This window comes from Erythranthe guttata, chromosome 4 (assembly GCF_056151865.1).
Source record: "Erythranthe guttata isolate IM_541 chromosome 4, IM_541, whole genome shotgun sequence".
Taxonomy (NCBI): Eukaryota; Viridiplantae; Streptophyta; class Magnoliopsida; order Lamiales; family Phrymaceae; genus Erythranthe; species Erythranthe guttata.
In genome coordinates this window covers 7694645-7714536 of record NC_142536.1, presented here as the reverse complement: position 1 = coordinate 7714536, position 19892 = coordinate 7694645, and the positions used below count along the sequence as shown (strand labels likewise).

General features: G+C 32.5%; 1 protein-coding gene across 3 annotated transcripts; it reads left to right on the top strand.

Annotated features, from left to right (window-relative positions):
- The first annotated feature begins 3761 nt into the window (after positions 1 to 3761).
- On the top strand, positions 3762 to 9410 carry LOC105954723 (uncharacterized). Of its 3 annotated transcripts, none has more exons than XM_088816764.1 (7): positions 3762 to 4397; positions 4628 to 4885; positions 6145 to 6387; positions 6571 to 6720; positions 6835 to 8334; positions 8629 to 8745; positions 9009 to 9410. In XM_088816764.1, exons 1-5 carry the CDS (start codon positions 3957 to 3959, stop codon positions 8107 to 8109), a joined length of 2367 nt encoding a protein of 788 aa, XP_088672890.1. In that variant the 5' UTR covers positions 3762 to 3956; the 3' UTR covers positions 8110 to 8334; positions 8629 to 8745; positions 9009 to 9410. The 3 variants fall into 3 exon arrangements, with proteins under 3 accessions (XP_088672890.1, XP_088672889.1, XP_012833855.2); XM_088816763.1 differs by having other exon boundaries at positions 8629 to 8774; positions 9023 to 9410; XM_012978401.2 differs by having other exon boundaries at positions 3767 to 4397; positions 8629 to 8699.
- Positions 9411 to 19892: the final 10482 nt, after the last annotated feature.

Here is a 19892-nt window from a genome sequence, read left to right as displayed (position 1 = left end):
ATAAGTGTACTGTCAACGATAGTATAATTACGTTAATGCACTGTCAATGACAGATTGTCAATGACAGTACAATTACGTTAATGTACTATCAGTGACAGTATAATTATTATAAATGACAGTACAATTACGGTCAACGTTTAGCGGCTGGGGTAAAAAAACAATAAAAAAATGAACGACGGAAACCGGCGGCAAAAAAATAATTTCAGAAAAAAAAAAGGGTCAAAATTGGATTTTTTTTTTTTTTTTTTTTTGTCAAAATTGATTGAATAAGGTTACAATTAAGAATTGGGTGTAAAGAATTGATGATAATTTATTATATATATGAATTTCTCTTTTGTTTATAATACATATTAAAGAGATGGGCTTATTTGCGAAAGAGATATAACTCCTGAACCTAGAATAATAAAAATGGTTAGTCAGGGGCTTATGCACAAAAACCACATGAAAATATATATATATATAAAAAAAATTATTTATTCTAAAAAATTCTTCCAAAATCTTTTTCTCAAAGGGGAATGAAAATAAACCTCAAATCGGTTCCAAACATTGATTATATAATCTTGGGCACATGGCGAATAGGTCTATAATAAAGATACTTAATTAGAAAATGGATATCCAATTTTTTTTTTTGCAAATATATTAATCTCATTCAAACTTATATGCAAATAAGGAAAATTCTTTTATATATACCAAAATCACCAACAACCCCTCGAAACCCTATAATTCAATTCTAATTTTATGATTTACGCCTCAATTTCACCAATTTTAACCCTTATTCCAATTTTGTCCTCAATTTTGACCGTCGTACCCGTAACCAAAGACTCTGTTGACTTTTTTATTTTGAAAACATTTTTTCTTCTGAATTTTTTTCACTACAGGTCCGCCGCCGGTCTTCGGTGTTTACTTTTTTTCTTCTTTTTTTTGAACTTTTTTTTTCTTATTTTTTTTCCCAACAGGTCAGCCAATGACTGCCGCTATGAGATATTGATTTTTTGTTTGAATTTTTCTTTTAAATATTTATAGTTTCATTAATATTACTGTCTTACCTATAATATTATTGTCTCATTAATCAATTTCATCTTCTTGGCCTGCAATATTGTTGTCTCTGATCGTAATATTACTGTCACAAGTAGTAAATTACTTTTTGGAACAGTAATATTAGTAATATTAATCTTTGGAACAGTAATATTAATAATATTACTGCTTTTGCATTCAATATTACTGTCTCGGACAATAATTTTTTTGTTAACCCGGTAATTTAGAGAGAGAAAAAAAATTTCAAAATAAAAAAAAGTCATCGATCGGAAAAAGAATTTCAGAAAAAAAAGGTTAACGCCGGAATCTAGCCGGAAAATATATCCAAAAAAAATATTTTCTAAAAAAAGTATTTTTTTTTTAAATATGAAAACGGAGTTGATGATATATTTGTTCAAATATGGGTTCAATGTGCAATATTGATGAACTGAATATATATATATATATATATATATATATATATATATATATATATATATATATATATATATATATATATATATATATATATATATATATATATATACATATATATATATATATATATGCTTTGTATTATTACACTAGATCTTTTTTTTTTCTCCATTTTTAAGATAAATCCAATTGTATTTTATTAGGTAAATTATATTATTAATAACCTATTTTACCCTTTCTCAATTTCTTTAACCTAACCACAACTCTCTATCTTGTAGCCGTCTCATTCATTTATCTTCTCTCTCTCTCTCCCTTCTCTCCATATCTCTGAACTCACGCCCACACCCTCGCCGCCCCACCGAACGAACACACCATCTCCGCCCTCCTCCTCCTTCTGCTTCTGCTGCAGCCGCCGATTCATCATCTCCGAATCAACCTCGCTCATTTCTGGCGAAGTTCGTTCATCTCCGAGAGAGTGGCGGCGAGCTTCCGGGCCGAAACGGGTCGGGTCGATTTCCCTCTGTGATGCTCTACTTTTCGAATTTCACGTCGATCCGACCCGATGGTCTGGGTCAGACCCAAATTATCGACATGGTTTGAATTGCAGCAAACGAAATCGTTGGCCAATTGCGTGCTCGTTGATTTGTGTAATCATCCGTCAGGTGAGTTTCGAATCGTTTGGTTAGTGAAGATTTTGGGAAACTAGACAATTTTTAATTAATTTTTAATTTGAGTGATAAATGTTAAAGATTGAAGATTGTTTATTGAGTTTTCATAATGTTTTAACTGTTTTACTTAAGCAGCGATCTAATTTTTAATCTTGATGATTAAGAGTATTTAATTAGTTCAGTGCTAATTAGTTGTGTAGGATCACTCTGCTTTTCCTACTTAGGATCAAATGTTCGATGGATTATAATTCGAATCGGTATGCGTTTAAGGCTGCTCGTGTTAATTGGTGGTGTATGGTGTTTCTGTTGTAGAAAATCGGCGGTCACTCCTCGTCGTGGCAAAATATCCTCCCCCATCGATGCGGCGGAGACGGCTTATGTGCAGGTCAAGGACGCCGCCACGCGGTCTCAGATTCTCCGGTTCTCGGTTTGCCCCTTTGTTGGGAGAGTGAAATCATTAGTACCGTTTCTGCACGAAGCTCTTGGCCAATCACAATCGTGTCCGTGGGATTACGAAAGTTTTCGCAAAGGGTTGCGTTGGATCGATTGAGCAATACGAGGTTTCAAGTCTGCGTTAGCCTCAGAGCAAAAGGTGGAGTGGTTTTTTAATAATTATTTACAGAATTTTATAGTGGTTTTCAATAATTATTTACAGATGTTTATAGTGGTTTTTAATATTTTACATAAACCACTATAAAAAACTGTACAAAAATTATAGTGGTTTTTAATATTTTTTGTATAGATTTTTATACAACTCTATATACAGAGTGGTTTTAATGTTACATAGTTGTTATACATAGTGGTTTTAAAGTTTATATCGTTGTTATACATTGTGATTTTCATGTTATATAGTTGTTATACATAGTGGTTTTCATGTTTATATAGCTGTTTATACAGAATGGTTTTCATATTTATATAGAGTGGTTTTTATTTAAAAAAAAACTGGAAAAAACATTAAAAAAAAACCATTTTTTAAAAATTTCGAAATTAAGAAAAAAAAATAAAAACCATGAAAAACGAAAATAAAAATAAAACCATTTTTTTAAATTAAAATAAAAAATATGAAAAATATAAATAAGAAAAAAATAATTTAAAATAAAAAACCGAAAAAAAATAATTACAAAATTTTCTTTTAAATCGAAATAAAAAAAACCATTAAACAAAATAAAAAAGAAAAGGAAAAAAAATGAATTGGCGAGGGGAATACTTTTTGGAGAAGATTTGGGTGCAGATTATGGGTATAATTTTTATTAAATTAAATAATTATACTAATTAATAATTAGTGGGGGCATATATGGTTTTTCAGGCCCATTGAATTTATCTTCAAATATCATTTATAAATAACGGATTTATCAAGAATTAAAATCCCACATTGAATTTATCTTCAAATATCATTTATAAATAACGGATTTATCAAGAATTAAAACCTCAATAAAGGGTGTTTGGCATATAACCCCTATTTTGAGCTATGTTTGAATAGAACCTCAACAAATTAATAACATAACTTTAATAATAATTTCTTCTGATCCCGACTCGGTATATTTACCGGCACACCCAAACGCGCCCTTACCCCACAAATAGGGCAGTTTCGCCACGTGTCCTCCAACCTTTATATTAGTCTACTCTAAACTCCAATAATTAACTACCCTACCCTCCCCCACCCCACCCCACCCCACCCCACCCCCCCGTAATCAAATCAATCATGAAACTCCACATTTTCACACACAACACACACTAGCCATGGATTCCTCTCTCCTCCGCTCAATTCCGCCCAAACCCCCCTTCTCAAACCCCAATTAACGATTCACAAAACTCCCCTAACCCTAGTTTCCTACCGCTATGGCTATAATCACGGGCGATAGGTATCTCGAATCACTCGTAAAATTCGTGGAGAATCAGGCGGAGAGGTTAATTGAAGGGACTCTGGTGCTGAAATTGAATCCGGTGGGTTTGCGGTACGTGCAATCCAGGCTGGAAGCGTTGGCGGAGGTGGAGAGCTTGTTGGCCGGGGCTCCGGTTGATTATTTGCGGGCTTATGTTTCTGATTTGGGTGATCACCGAGCACTCGAGCAGTTACGGAGAATACTCCGCCTTCTTCCGTCGTTGAAGGTGGTTTCGGTTTTGCCGCCTCTGCGGCGGGATCCAACGCCGCTGTACTTGCTTCCGTTTGCGAGGTTGAAGGTGCTGGAACTCCGCGGATGTGATTTGTCCACATCGGCAGCTAAGGGGTTGCTTGAGTTAAGGTTCACGCTTGAGAAATTGATTTGTCATAATTCAACCGTGAGTTCTAATCTTCCTTTTAATTGGATTCGAATTTTGCTTGCAGTGTTGATAAGCTTGGGTTTAATTCCTAGTTATCGAAGAATTTGGTTTTAATTGTGCTTTGATCGATTCAAATTGGGTTGAAAACCTGAAATTATCGTAAAGGGACTTTGATTGCATTTAGTACTTATATTTGATATTGTTATATATTGAAACTTTGGTATTTTTTCTCATCGAAATTGCCTCAGGATGCACTGCGGCATGTATTTGCGAGCAGAATCGCGGATATTAAGGATTCACCGCAGTGGAACCGGTTGTCTTTTGTTTCGTGTGCGTGTAACAGCCTGCTTCTTATGGATGAGTCTTTGCAGCTTCTTCCTGTGGTTGAAGCCCTTGATTTGAGTAGGAACAAGTTTGCAAAGGTGGATAATCTCAAGAAGTGCACCAAATTGAAGCACGTGGATTTGGGATTTAATAACCTGAGAAGTATTGCATCATTCAGTCAGGTAATTTCTTGAAATTGAATTTAAAGCGATAAGAGATACTTATAGCTGAATTGAATGTATTCAACCGATGTTGTGCATTCAGTGGAGGTTCTGATAATCAAGTTTGTATAGACATATTTAAGGTGTATAATAATTTCTATGTTTTAATTCTATAAATATATACATTCTAATTATAAACAGCTTAATCAAAATTCAAAAATTGATTGCAGCTGTAAGAAGATGCTTAAATAACAGTCAGTTAAGTATAGAATCTTCCGTAATGTATATTATAGTCGTGTATGCTTCAGTGAAAATTCTCTCTTTCAACATTAAGATTCGTTGGTTAGGATCTGCTACGAACTAATTTACACTGGCCATAGGTTGTTTTACTGAGGTTTCAAAGACTAAGTCAAATCAGGTCCCTGACACACTAAGATTTCTTGTATAATAAGTTTGGAGTGTAGAAGTCTTGAGCATGTCTGGTTTCAAAATTTTCATAATGTTTTAGCATTTCCAACACTAAATTAAAATATGCTCCTTTTGACCTTTTCTTGGCACCATTTCTACAATACTTTCAGATAATAAAAAGTATTTTCGTAGTCTACACTTTAATTTTAAAAGCATGTACCTTCTTTCCAACAAATATGGCTTCATTTTCAAAACATATCTTTATTGTGCTAAACAAAAATACAAAAAGTATATTTTCTCTGGACAGTTTCAGTTGATCAATTTCTTTGCAACTACATAGATCTTACAAAAAATCGTTTGATCAAAGTTTTCTGTAAAGGTTATCTTCGTTTGTATGGATTTCTGGAAGCCGTTGCATGAGGTGTCAAGGGTGGGTTTTTTGTATTTGGAGCTTTCCCTCTTTATGCACTACTATCGTTAGAGGGGTCGTTTTTTTGTCTTTCTTCAAATGACTTCTTGATTGTATTAACCATCACCCGTCTTGAGTCCTCTATTTCTCCTCATGAATTTTCTCACTGTATTCCTGTTAGATGCTGTAAGTTACTTACCTCTCACATTGGCTACAAATTGAATTGCTTATTTGCCACAATTTTGCAAAGATGCTCATATATTGGCCTTAAAGATAGTACAAGAAATGAATATACAAGATAAATAAAGTAGCCTCTTAATCTGATTCAAATCCTTCCTCAGTCAATTTGACATGCTATAAGCACAACCAAGTGCTAACTTATAAATATTGTCCCCATCAGTAGTCGTTTATATTTCTTTGCAGGGAATATGACTCAGCCCCATTTTAATCATGGTTTGTGCAGGTCTCGTGTAAGATTGTTAAGCTTGTGTTGAGGAACAATGCTTTAACTTCATTGCATGGCATTGAACATTTGAAGTCACTACAAGGGCTTGATATTTGCTACAATATTATTTCAAACTTCTACGAGATAGAGATCCTTGCTGGCCTTCCATATCTTCAGAACTTGTGGTTGGAAGGAAATCCTCTTTGCTATGCAAGATGGTTCAGAGCCCAAGTTTTTAGTTTTTTTACGCATCCAGACCAAGTAAGATATTGTTAATTAACTACTTTCACTTATATATATATATATATATATATATATATATATATATATATATATATATATATATATATATAGTTTAATCAGATTTTTAAGAGTAATTCTAACTTTTAACTAGTTATACACTTGTATCGGATATGAATAATGTTAAATTTTCATGTGGTGTAGCTTAAACTGGATGACAAGAAAATCTCCTCATGTGAGTTCTGGAAGCGTTCAATCATAATTTCAAGCCGTCACGAAAAGCCTGCTAGCTTTGGATTCTATTCACCTGTCCTAGATGATGCTGATGTAGAAGGAAGTATAAATTCAAAAAGGGTACGAAACCATTTGAGGGTGACACCCACTTATCTTCGTGGGGGATATGATTTTTGAACCATTTACTGAATTGAGAGTTTAATAACAATATACCTCTTGTCTAATGTTTTGCAGAAGCGAATCTCTCGTCTTGCATGTATTGAGAATGACGAGCAAAGTGCATGTATAGGTTCTGACCAAGACTCACTGTCGTGTGAAAATGAAATTCAAAGCAAAGATGAGGATGCCAATGCTGTTGAAGAAGCTGAAATAGAAGATTTGATGAAAAGAATTGAATATATGAAGAAAGATCATTCTGTCATGTGGCTGCAGGAATTTAAAGAGTGGATGAGTCAATCATCTGAAAATGGTGTTGGTGGTAATAATAAATTTAGGAGTGCCATCTCACCTAATAACAAAGAGATGCATCCGAAGAGCGAGATAAAAGATGAGGACCTTGCTGAGACCTCGAGATATATCTCTGACTCTTATCAGCTGTCTGAAGACGAGAGTAGCACAGCCATTCTAGAATCTGGAACCTCCTTTGCAGATACATCTACTGTTGTCAGTGCCAAACAATATTTCGATCAACTTAGTGAATCAGCTTCAAGATTTTTCATGGGCCATGGTACAGGGGATAGTCTTCTCTTGAGAAATTCTAATGTGAATCAGGAAGATGTGAGATTCTCAAATAATGAAGGGAGTGCGTCTGCATTTGCTGGGAATTTGCGCTCTAACGCCCTTGCAGTTCCTAGAGAGGGGGATGACATGCATACCAAAAACGTAATTTCCCCTTCGACTTCGATAAATGATATTAGTGGCTCCCATTCATCGTCAGCTTGCCTAGGATCTCCGCCTCATTACCAAGAAGATATTTTGCATCGACGCCATAACTTAGAAGAAGAACTTCTGCAGTTATCTGCGGAATCTTTCTCAGTGGCATCTTCAGATAGCAGTACAAGCTGTAGTGACGATGATTCCGTGGAATTTGGCACTGCGATAACTCGTGTTGATCAATCAGTTATTGACAATTCATCTGAACAGAGTGGCAGTGCCTTCTTTTTAGCACCTTACCGCGACGATGCAGGAGATGCGTATCCCGATAAAATTATTTTGTTGAAGCAAAATGGGACATACATGTCAAGTCCTTGCACTGAAGGAAATTTTGCTAGCATCAGCCGTAGAGAGGTGGAAACCTCTACCCTTGCTTGCAGCAGCAGTTTCGACGATGATGTGCACGATGGTGAATCTTTAAGATCTATTAAGGGCAAAACTGATTTGTTGGAAAAGACAAAACGCAGCAGGAAACCAAGAAAAAAAATGATTTCTTTACCTGAAGAGGATGATGTGCATGGCGACACTGACTCGTCGAAAAAGTCCAGTGACCATGTGGGAGACCTGCAGAAGTGATATAGTGCATGGAGGACATGAAATCGGTTGGTGATGTAAAAACCCGTGCAGCTACAATAGAGTGACACAGCTAACCCCACTATTAAGTTACAGAGTTCAATTAATCAATTGAATGAAAGATGATGTTATTGAGAGTTATTTCAATTCCAGCGTGGCTTATGGTTGGGTTAGTGAATGTCTAGTCAGTATGTGTGCTGCAATTTTCAGACCAGGATATAATGAAAGGTGAACTTTTGCTTATCGAATTATTTCAAACTGATATGCATAAATATAATGTTTATTGTGTGGGAGTTTTGTCCTTTTGTTTTTAATATTGCTTCCACTGCTTTCATATACTGTATGGCATGATTCTATTCTATGAAGCTTGTAAACGTGGAAATGAGCATACGTTTATTGCATGTGCCGTTATTTCCAACTTGATGAAGTTTTTCTTGTTACGTAGCTTGTGTAAATATCAAGATTATTGAAATATATTCAAACTTGTTATTAATACTACTTTTCCCTGTTCTATATATGAAGGGGACTATCAATGCAAGGGAGCTGCGAACAAATGTTGTAGATTCTACGTGTGGATGCATGTGATGAGTCAGGTTAGCTCTTTTACGGCATGAGCTTGTGCTAACTGTATTGAGATTAGTGAGGGTTGCGCATAAGCTTTTGTTATTGTAATGCATGGGTATTGGAGATTTGTTTGCCTCTTGATGTATGTGAAGGTTCCGTTATTAATATATTTTCGTACTCCGTGATGCTTTTCTGTCTGAAAAAACATTAATATTAAGTCAATTATCTGAGTATTCCTCCGATATTAAGTGAATTGTCTGAAAAAAACATGTCCAAATCATCTTTGTTCTTAAGTTCAAATTATAAATTTAGTGAAGAAATCATCTTTGTTTTTGCAGGTAATATACTTCAGATAGCCGATGTAACTCTAGCATCATCAAAGCTTAAAGTAGTTCTTGAGTGATAGTCAATTCAGCTCTATGGCCTTGCTTAAAGCAATTAATGCTCAGGTTACTCGTCGTCGCTTCTTATCTAAATCTGAGTCGTGATCGGAGCAGGAACTTGCTTTAGCCCTTTATTCATTTGCTTTTAATTTGGTTTTCATTCTTTTGGTCTGGGATATTTCCTGGCATCACATTTGGTTTCATGTTCCTGTTGTAAATGAAACATTTTCATCTGTTTTGTGCTCATTCCATTTGTTCCATTTGTAAAGAATCTTACGATGTACATATTAGTTGTTATACAACACGTAAATATAAACCAGCTTCGAAGGATTGTGAAAGGATTATACTACATCAAAATTGTTGCCCCCAAACGTGGATCTTGCAATCTTTTTACCCCTCATTCTCTTAATATTTTTAGGGCAAGAAATCGGATGAAGCGGATAATTAGCCTTTTTGGAAATTTTCCAACTACGATTGAAGTGAAAATGGCTTTCAATTTGAATTCCAATTTTTTTTTTAATTTAAAAAATTAATGCAAAACGAGTTTTCGAATTTGGAACATTGGAAAATTATATCACATTTTTTTTTTCGATTTCCATTTTTCCTGAATATTTCCCATTCGCACCAATTTCAGTCTGGAACTTCTAAAATTTGGAACACTTTTTTTGGCGATTTCTATTTTTCCCGAATGTTTTTGGATTGAAATTAGAAATATATTGTTTTTAGAATTTCGGATTTTCGATTTGATTTTAACTACCCAAACAATTATAAATTTCTAATTTATTTTGTAACGATATTTATATTACATGTTTTACTTAGTGAAAAGTTAATTATAGGGGCAATTTGCTATATGCCCATCTATATTATAATTTATGTCTGCAGATTCAAGTCAAAATCTCCAAATTTTAATAAATTAATAATATTTATTGTGGCAAAAACACAATTAGTCTAATCAAAATAAATCACACAAACATCTCTCTATCAAAACAAATTCTCAAAACACCATCTTCAAAATATTAACTACAAAATTAAATTAATTCCTAAAAAATATACTATTTAATTTACAAACTCATTTTGGCTGGAAAAAAATAATTGGGAGAAGGGATGGGATATTTGTTGTCCTCTTTAATTATTTCATCAAGATATTATATCATAATCTAAAAAAATCTTTTTTTTTCCTACTCTATAATATTTCTTCATAAAAAAACAAAGAAAAAGAAAAAAAAAACATAGAGAGAGAGAGAGAGAGAGAGAGAGAGAGAGAGAGAGAGAGAGAGAGAGAGAGATAAAGAGAGATGGAGATTAAATATATGATGAGAGAAACGTGAGATTGGAGAGAGAGAATGAGTAATATATGAGATGTGTTTTCTTATTAATTGAGGATGTTTATGTCTATATACTAATTCTTTTAGTGTTAAATACAAAAACACCCCTGATGTTATATGTTTTTCTAAAATGTGACGAAAATACCCTTGCTAAGCCTATAAATATAAGGGTTTGTTCGAGCCATTTTCCACTATATTTTTTAACATTTTCGGTTAATTTTACTTGGAATTTTTTTATATTTTTCTTCAAAACATTTAATTACTTAGATTTTTTTTTTTAAATTTTCTGAATAAAACCTTTTATTTTTTTTCTTTTTGAATTTCTTCATTTTTTCATAAATGTCTTCCTGTGTTTCAAATTCTCAACAATAATAATCTTAGGATATTTGAACTATCGGAAGACATTTAAGAAAAAAAAAATGAAGAAACTCAAAATGACAAAAATAAAAAGTCTTATTTAAAAAATTAAAAAATCCAAGCAATTAGCTGTTTTGGAGAAAAAAATATAAATACCAAAATTTCTCACGTAAAATTGACAGAAAATGGTAAAAACAAATATATAGTGGAAAATGGCTCAAAATTTTTTTAGACGAACGCTATATATATATATATATATATATATATATATATATATATATATATATATATATATATATATATATATATATATATATGCTTGAGTGGGGGTATTTCTGTCGTATTTTGGCAAAAATGTAATGTGAGGGAGGTTTTTGTATTTATGTGTAGTACATGGGGGTATATGATACAAAGTCCATATAGTACATGGGTGTTTTTGTAACCCATTCTTTTATTTTGTTTCTAGTATTTTTTTTTTGTCAAAGAACATATGCTTATATTCATCTAGCAACTAAAATCTCCATCCATATAATGATATAAGTCCAAAATTATGGGTGTCTAGCAAAATTTCACTTAATTATAAGTCTAATGTATTTTGCTATTTCAAGCTTTGAAAGGGGGCAATTTGCTATAGGTCCTTCTATAAGAGAATATATGTGTTAAAATCCATCTAATAAACTCTAATTTCCAGCAAATTTTTTATTTATAATTTGTCAAAAGTACCCCTATCAATATCCCTATCAACATACGGTAAAATAAATCTTCAAAATCAAATCCCCTATTTTTCTCCCTATTATACTGCAAATCCGAAAATTAGAATTGCAAACATCCGGAAATCTATTTCTTCCATGTTCCTTCAAAGCGAAGATCTCTCCACAAATTTTGAATCCTTCCATAGGTTTGGGTGTTCGATCGTTTGCAATTTTACCAGGTCGTTTGCAGTTTTACCAGGTCGTTTGCATTTTGTCTTCGTTCGATTTGTTGTTCCCCTATTTGCCTTCGTTTCGTTTCGTTTGCTGTTTACAAATTGCTTGTTGTTCGGAAACAACGGCTGGTGTTTAGGGTTTGTTGTTTGAGCAAGGGCCTTCGGGTTGTTTTGAAATCTTCAAATTCCGTTTGCTGTTTGTGATGTGGTAATTACTTGCTCGTTCTTCGTTTGCTATTTTGGAGACACCGCTTGCTATTTTGGGATTTTTTCATTCCATCTTTGTTTAGTGTTTGCGATTTTCACTCCTCCCGCAAATAATGATTTAGACACGTACGAGTCTCGGTAAGCAACAAATTAATGTTATGGATATTATGCAGAAAAGTAAAAGTCTGGGTATGTAATTACCTTTTTTGCATTTCTCTCATTTGTTTTTAGATGCTTTAATGATGATTTAATAATAGATGTTATAGATTTTTTTTTATCTCAAGAATTTTTTTTGCTGATACATGAGTATCAATCTCGTTTATTATCCACACATTCCAAAGGTTTCGATTTACAAATTTTGTACATTTATTAACCGTACTTTTTATATTGTTGTTTGTATTTTTTAATTTTTTTTTGCAGTTGCTTGTTGACAATTATCGTTATTTATATTGTATCGTATGAAATTTGCATTACATTGTGCATTATTGAACATTTGTATTTACGTTTATTAGTTATTCGTATGACAGTCTCCGTTTTGTTGTTCTCGAGGTCTGCTATTTATTGTTATTCATTTGGTTTGCAGTTTGAAGTTTGCTGTTTGTTTATAGTTGAACCAACATATTCTTGTTAGCAGTTTTTGTTTGCAATTACAAGTCTCTTGTTTGCAATTTCGTGTTTGATATTCATTGTTTGTAATTTCTTGTTACTTTTGAAGTTATTGTTTACAATTGCATTTATTGTTTGTAATTTGCTATTTCATGTTTATTTTTGCAATCGAAAATCTTATTGATATTTTTTTTGTGCCTGCTCAAACAATTACGTCAAAAAAAGGGACGAAAAATTACAGGACTCCTCAATGTCTCCCCGAAAGGCAAAAACAAGAGCAAATCAGACTGCAAACGAAGCCCTGAAAAAACGACGACTTTCGTAGAGAACATTGTAGGATCATTAGTTCCGTATTATTGTTGTGTAAAGGCATTTGTAGAATAACATTTTAAACATAACTTAGTTTGTTTTCATATTCTCTTTGTTATGCTATTTTTTTTTTTTGCAAATTGCAGTTTGTTTGTCCTTTCTTTTGTATTTTTCGCTTGATTGTTGCAATTTGCTGTCATAACTTCAAAAGATATAAACTTGGTGGATAAAAAATAATGTCGAAAAATTATGAAAATAAGTGTATGAAATCCTACCAAAAAATGTAACAAGTAAATACTACGACTTTGTGACGTTAAATATGCGTTCAAATTATTTTGTTTGATGAAGCACAATTAATTAGAAAATGCAAATAAAAATTATAAGAATAAGTAATAACAAATAGATATTGAGAAAGAGAAAGAGTGGAGAGTGATTTACGTGAGATGGGGGAGAGGGGGGGGGGGGAGAGTGATAAGAAAATGAGTGATATGTGGGATTTGTTTCCTTATTTGCTATAATTAATTATTTTCATATAAATATTAATTAAGGGTGTTTATGTCTATATACAATTAATTTAAATTATTTTTTTGGATTAAAGGACCTATACCTATATTCATCTAACAACTTGGATCTCTACCTATATAAGTGTGGAATAAGGGGTGTCTAGCCAATTTCCCCTTGAAAGTATGGTAATTAATACAAAATTTTGATAGTTCGTATATTTCTTTCTATATTTCAAGTTGTGTTTCTATATTTCGGGTTATCAGTGATAGATGTGGATATCATAGATGACTTTTTTTATAAAAAAATTTTTTGCAATGAGTCACCGGTAAAATTTATGCAATTGATTTTTATAAAAGTCGGTGTTTTTACTTTATGAAATTTTATGGAATATACGAAAAATTCCAAAATTTTAAGTTGTATAATTTTAGGGGTTTTTGAGATTCTAAAATTTTGGAAACTTTTGGAATTACTAGATTCTGCTTCTTTTGGAATTTGAATTGGTTTGTAGTTTCGAAAGAAAAATCTTAAATTTTTTGACGATGTCAATTTCGATCTGTTACATTTAATTTTTGCACATAACTAAACATGCCAAGCAAATAGTAACTTCTTAAGGCCATCTATATTGGTAAACTTATAATTGATCATATATATATCTATAATATAAGAAGTGAACAGTATTTAAAACCCTAAGAAGTGAACAGTATTTAAAACCCCGGCTCACTTTTAACATTTCACTGCAACAAAGTTTTTTACATTTTACATAATATTATATTTTGATACATCATATTTATACTTTGAATTTAAATCTGAAACTCCATATTTATAAAACTATATTTTCATGGTCTTAATAAACAAAAAGTTTATACAAAAACTAATAACTTAAATTTTAATGGTATTATTGACTATAAAAATGATTAACATAATAATAATTTTGAAATATAATTAAAATTAATGATAAATATTATATTATATTTTCAATTTTAATATAATTCTTCTTGATTGTTTAACTTTAATTGCGGTTTCTCCAATTTGAGAAGCCAAACTATGATTTCAATAGTGTATCGAATTTAAATTACCTTGTTGAAGCATGATTTTTTTATAGTTGGTCGTTTAAATGATATGTTAAATACAAGTTTATATCTCTTTGTTGGTTATTTTCATGCTACACTCGGTGAAAACTACATCGAATGATTTTTTACCGTTGATCATCAATATGAGTATATATGTATTTCACTCGATGTATTTCACCTAGTGTAGCGTGTATAATAAACCCTCTTTGCTTGGAGATGTTATAAACAAATGAATGGAAAACTAATTCTAGTTTGGAAATGTTTTATATTTTTCGAAGGAGACATAAAATATTATAGCAGTCAAATCATGTCTAAATATATTGGAAAAGAAATATTTCAGAAGAATAACCTGAAAATAAAGTGATGCTTATTTATTTTTTAGCAAGTATATATATATATATATATATATATATATATATATATATATATATATATATATTGATGTAAAAATAAAATTATGACTGAATATAAATTTCATATAAATTATGAGAATATTTAACATAAAAATTTCACAAAATATATAAAAAATATTAAATATTCAAAATCATTTAAAAAAAAATAACTGAAATCATATATATATTCCAATCCCTTGAAAAAAAAGAAGAAAAATAATCAATTAACAAAATGGAGAAGCCCAAAAGGGTCATAGTCCAAGCTTGAGAATGGGCTTCAAATTAGGGCTCCATTACATTTGTCTCCACAAATCTGACCTATATAATATACACAGTTATTCAACCGTACCCATCTCTTCATTTCTCTTCTCGTCAGAGCAAACGCAATACATTATTTTCTTCTTATATATTCTAAAAAAATTGAGTGTATTATTCAGTTAATTTTTCTTTATAATCGTTTCTATCTATTGATTTTTGTTATTGTGAAGAAAAAAAAAAAGGCAATCGTATGTAATAAAGAAGCGTTAACCAATCGATGAGTAGCGAAATCTGCTTACTGGTTGCCTAAATTACAGTGAGCATCATATGCTTGCTCGTTCCGTTTCTTTTTCCCTACGGTTCGTGCACTAATAGCTCCAACATTCTCTGTTTTTTTTTTTAATTTAATAAATTCCCTTTTTTATTGATGTTATTTATTGGTTTTTCATGTTTTTTTTTTTTTTTTTTTTCTCTTCTCATAAGGTGAAATTTGGTTTTAGTATTTTATCTTATTTTTTTGGTTCGGGGATCGCAAAAAAAAATTATTAGAGAAAAATCGATTTTCGGATCTGTAAATTTGGGAAAACTTAATTTTAATCCAAACAAAGATTATTAATAAATAAGTTCGATTATTTTAATATTCAAAACGATGTAATATTCGTGAACCTATGTGAAGATGATTTATTGTATTTTAATTTGAGTAGTTTGCTACCAATATTTAGCATTTAAAATGATGAAATAACTGTTTCCAATAAAGTATAAACGTCAACCGACCATATTCCAAATTCTTTTATAATATTTATCATAAATCATATCATTTTCTTTCTTCTAAAGCAACAATATTTAATTCAATTGTTTCAACTTTAAAAAGTATAATTTGACTGACTTTTTCTAACTTCATCAAATGATTTTCTCATTCGTGATTTTCTCATTGGTAGTTAAAATTTGAAATTTAAAATGATTTTCTCATTCGTGAAGTATCAATTAAGGGTTTTTTCCAAAAAATTACGTGTAATATCTTGAATTGCTTAAAAATTCATGTATTAACAAAATGGAGTCTTAAGATATAGGTCTCTAGTGACAAAACTTATTAGAACTAAATGACAAGTTTAATTAAATCTTTGCTTCACATCCTTTATAAATTTCATTCCAAAAATGCCATTGACAAATAAAAATTGAAATATACATCAAATAATATTTTAACTGCATTTATCATTTTCATTTTTCCATCTAGTATTTGTTTATTATTTTTTTTACGTAAAACATATTTCTCTGTTTTTTTTTTTTTTTCTTTTCATGTCGTATTGTTTTCATTATTATAAAAATCTAATTATATCATTTTTACACTATTATAAAAAACCAATGTTTTGAAAACCGGACCGGACATTGAACCGAACAAGCAACTGGGTCACGGTTGGACCGATTCGACCGGGGTCCGACCGGGTTTTTTCATTTTTTTATTATTTATATGACTTTAAAGGGGTAATGAGATAAATATGCACACAAGGTATATATATGTATTAATCATAAAATATCATTTTTAAGCATTTAATGATTTATTATTTAGCTCACTAATCATTCACAATAACTTTAAAGTATAAAGCAAAAATAGAATTAACATTTACAATATAAAAAGTATAATTTACAGAAATACAAATACTCAAATAATGTATCAAAATTTTTAAATAAAATTAATATATACGCATGAATTTTATAACCAAAAAAATGCATAATTGAATCTTATATATACTATTTACGTAAAGTTTGAATAGTCAAATTAAATTTATAATAGTAAAATAATTTACTAAAAAACTTCAATACAATTGCTAGTTAAAAAAGCCCATAGCCCAAACCCTAATTTTTTTTAGGCTTAATATTGCGCCTCCAGCAGACCTTATTAGCATTATCCCACTTTCCTTCATCCTCTTTCACCTGGTTAATATTATCTATTTTCTGGTTTTTTTGTTTCTTCTATCTCTTTCCCAAGCCGTGACATTGCCAATCTTTCAGCAAACCACACGAAGAAATGAAGTTTTCTGTCTATCTCTCTCTCATTTTAGTTTTTATAAGGAGCCGGTTTTGGTGACGGGTTTTACCGGTTTTGGGCGGTTCGATCGAAAAATTTCCGGTTTTCAACAATCGACCCGGGTTTTTGGCATTTTTGGGTTTATGCGTCGAACCGGACCGGCTTGATGGCCGGTTCGCGGTTCAACCGGTCGGACCAGCCGGTCCGGTCCGGTTTTCAAAACATTGTAAAAAACATAAAAAAAAATTTCGTACATAATATTGAAAATTATAAAAAAAAATGTTTTTTCGTTTTTTTTTATTCAATTTACATTTTTTAATTTTATCTATTGTCAAAATTGTAGTAGGCTATGAAACACTATGGTGTACTATGATATACTATGGTTATGGTGTACTACAGTGTACTATGGTCTACAATTGTTTACTGTTCCAAACCCTAAATGCAAAATAACTCCCAGCCGTCGCCAAACCCTAACTAGCAGTCGCCGCTCTCGCAACCACCTAACCCTAGCCACCATGGCCGCCTTTATTCACTATGAAACCCTAGATCTGCCACCACATAGCCGCATTTATTCATTATGAAAACCCTAGATCTGGCACCATCGCCGCCAACGTCATAACCACCACCTCCGATAACCATCCCCACATAACCGGCCACCACCATGTTCATTCAACTCACATACCTGGATTCATCTCATCCCAAAAACGATGTCGCATCCGCTACCGACATTGTCGTCGCCTTCAGATCCACCGCCACAATAGGTTCACCGCCACTCCGCTACCCGCTCCGTCGTCTCTCTCAGATCCACCGCCGCCACCTTCAAAATCGCAGCCACCACCGTCGCGTCTCTGAGCATAAAAAAAAAGGATAACTATGTGGAGATCGGTCGAGAAAGATAGAAAAAAAGCGAGAGACAAAGAGGGAGAGAAAAAGAGAGAGAGAAGAAGAGAGGGAGAAAAAAAAAGACAGAGACGGAGGAGAGGGGGTTGAAGAAAAAGAAAGAGAGAAGAACAAAAATAAATAATCTGGTAGAAGAAACGTTAAATATATAGGTTAAAATATTTAGGGTATAAGGGCAGTATATGGATAAACGAAAAATTAAGGATATATATCATATATTGTTTCAAACTAAGGATTTAATTAAAAGATTGGATTTTGACTTGTCATTTAGTCCAAATTAAGTTTGCTTTGAGGGACTCCTTGTTATTTAGAATGTTTTCGAGATAGGAATTTTTGAAGAAAGAGTTGTGAAACAGGGAAAAGTCGAGGCAAGAACTTTGTTCTCTCTCCTTAACAGAAAATTGCCCCGTAATAGTGCTTCGGTTTCGGCAATTGTCTCCCAAGATACAACGACTTACAGTTCCAACAGAGCAACACAACAACTGCTGGAACACAACGAACGAAAAGACGTTTTGGACTTTTATTGACACGAAAGGAAGATATTATGCAACAAATATGCTTATGAATGCTTGGATGATTGAGTGAGACTGCTGGAAAACTAGGGCTCTATTTATAGTTTTCAGAAAGTTGTGTTCCAAAAGACACAACTCTAGAAAATGAAAAGGGCTGAAAAGGCATTGCACCAATTCGTGTTTAAACTGCCACCTGTTCGGATATGATGCTAGATTAATTAATTAAGCCCAAAAACTTAATTACTTTTAGGCCCAAAACGGACCCAACTCCAAACCAAACAAAGTCCAAAGGCCAAAGGCCAAAGGCCTCGGGCACGGTCTCGGTCTCGGTCCAGGCGGGCGGCGGCGCGCGTGTGGCTTGGTACTTAAGCCCTCACTTGATTATACCTCTAGCTATCCATTTGACACTATTTAAAGTGTTCTCATTAATGCTCTTTTCGTGATGCGGGACAAGTGACTTTTCACCTCCCACCAAGCCCTTTGAGCTCACTTTAGCTCATTGAAGTACTTACTTTGTGTATTTATTTCTCATTCATCCCATATTGGATTTGAGCATTTAAACACACTACAATTATCTACTCGAAGCGTAGATTATGTTTCCCATAATTTATTCCTTGAAACGATCACGGAATTTTACTTCAATATTTTCCACATTTTCCAACAATCCCCCACATGAATGAGATCATTAATGCATGCAGACACTTAAAGTCCAAACGATTTGTTATTGCATCGGGAGAGGTAGCTTATGGCTTTGAACCTTCCTTAGTAAGATGTTGTTGGATTTACTTGTTGTTTAGTGAACGTGATGTCTTGAACTAGTCAACTTTTTATGTAAACCAAGGCAGCAACATTTACACAATAACATTTCTAACGTCTTTTGTTCTCACGTTTTGTCCATTTCGGCCTTGGACCACTCTTGGATTCATAAGTGTTTCATCGAAGCGACCCTATAATTCACACTTACATAGGTGATCTCCTAAAAGAATACCCTGTCATATTCCACCTTAAAAGGTCATCGGAATCATTAAAAGTCACTTGACTTACCCTTACCACACTCGACAGGTAGCACTTGGATTTAGGGAATGGTATGAATAATTTTCCAAGTGCACAATTTGAATTTCCATAACTTAGTTTGCCCATTGAACCAAGATTTTGGGATCTCCAATCTACAAGGTTGGGTTACCATCATGAATTTTCTTTTATTTGTGGGTTTTTTAGACCCGTTCCCATTACAACATTGCACATTTGATCTCTATTGATTCCTTTCGTCAAAGGATTGGCCAAATTATCTTTTGACTTTGTAAAGTCAACTGATATAATTCCATTAGAGATCAATTGCCTGATGGTGTTGTGTCTTCGACGGATATGTCTAGACTTACCATTGTACATTGTGTTTCGAGCCCTTGCTATCGCAGATAAATTATCACAATGAATCATTACTGCGGGCG

Bases quoted from the DNA above. Each gene is read 5' to 3' on its own strand.
- LOC105954723 (XM_088816764.1), top strand. From the start codon at position 3,957: ATGGCTATAATCACGGGCGATAGGTATCTCGAATCACTCGTAAAATTC. The intron at 4,398-4,627 runs GTGAGTTCTAAT...AAATTGCCTCAG, and splicing joins TGATTTGTCATAATTCAACC to GATGCACTGCGGCATGTATT. The intron at 6,721-6,834 runs GTACGAAACCAT...AATGTTTTGCAG, and splicing joins GAAGTATAAATTCAAAAAGG to AAGCGAATCTCTCGTCTTGC.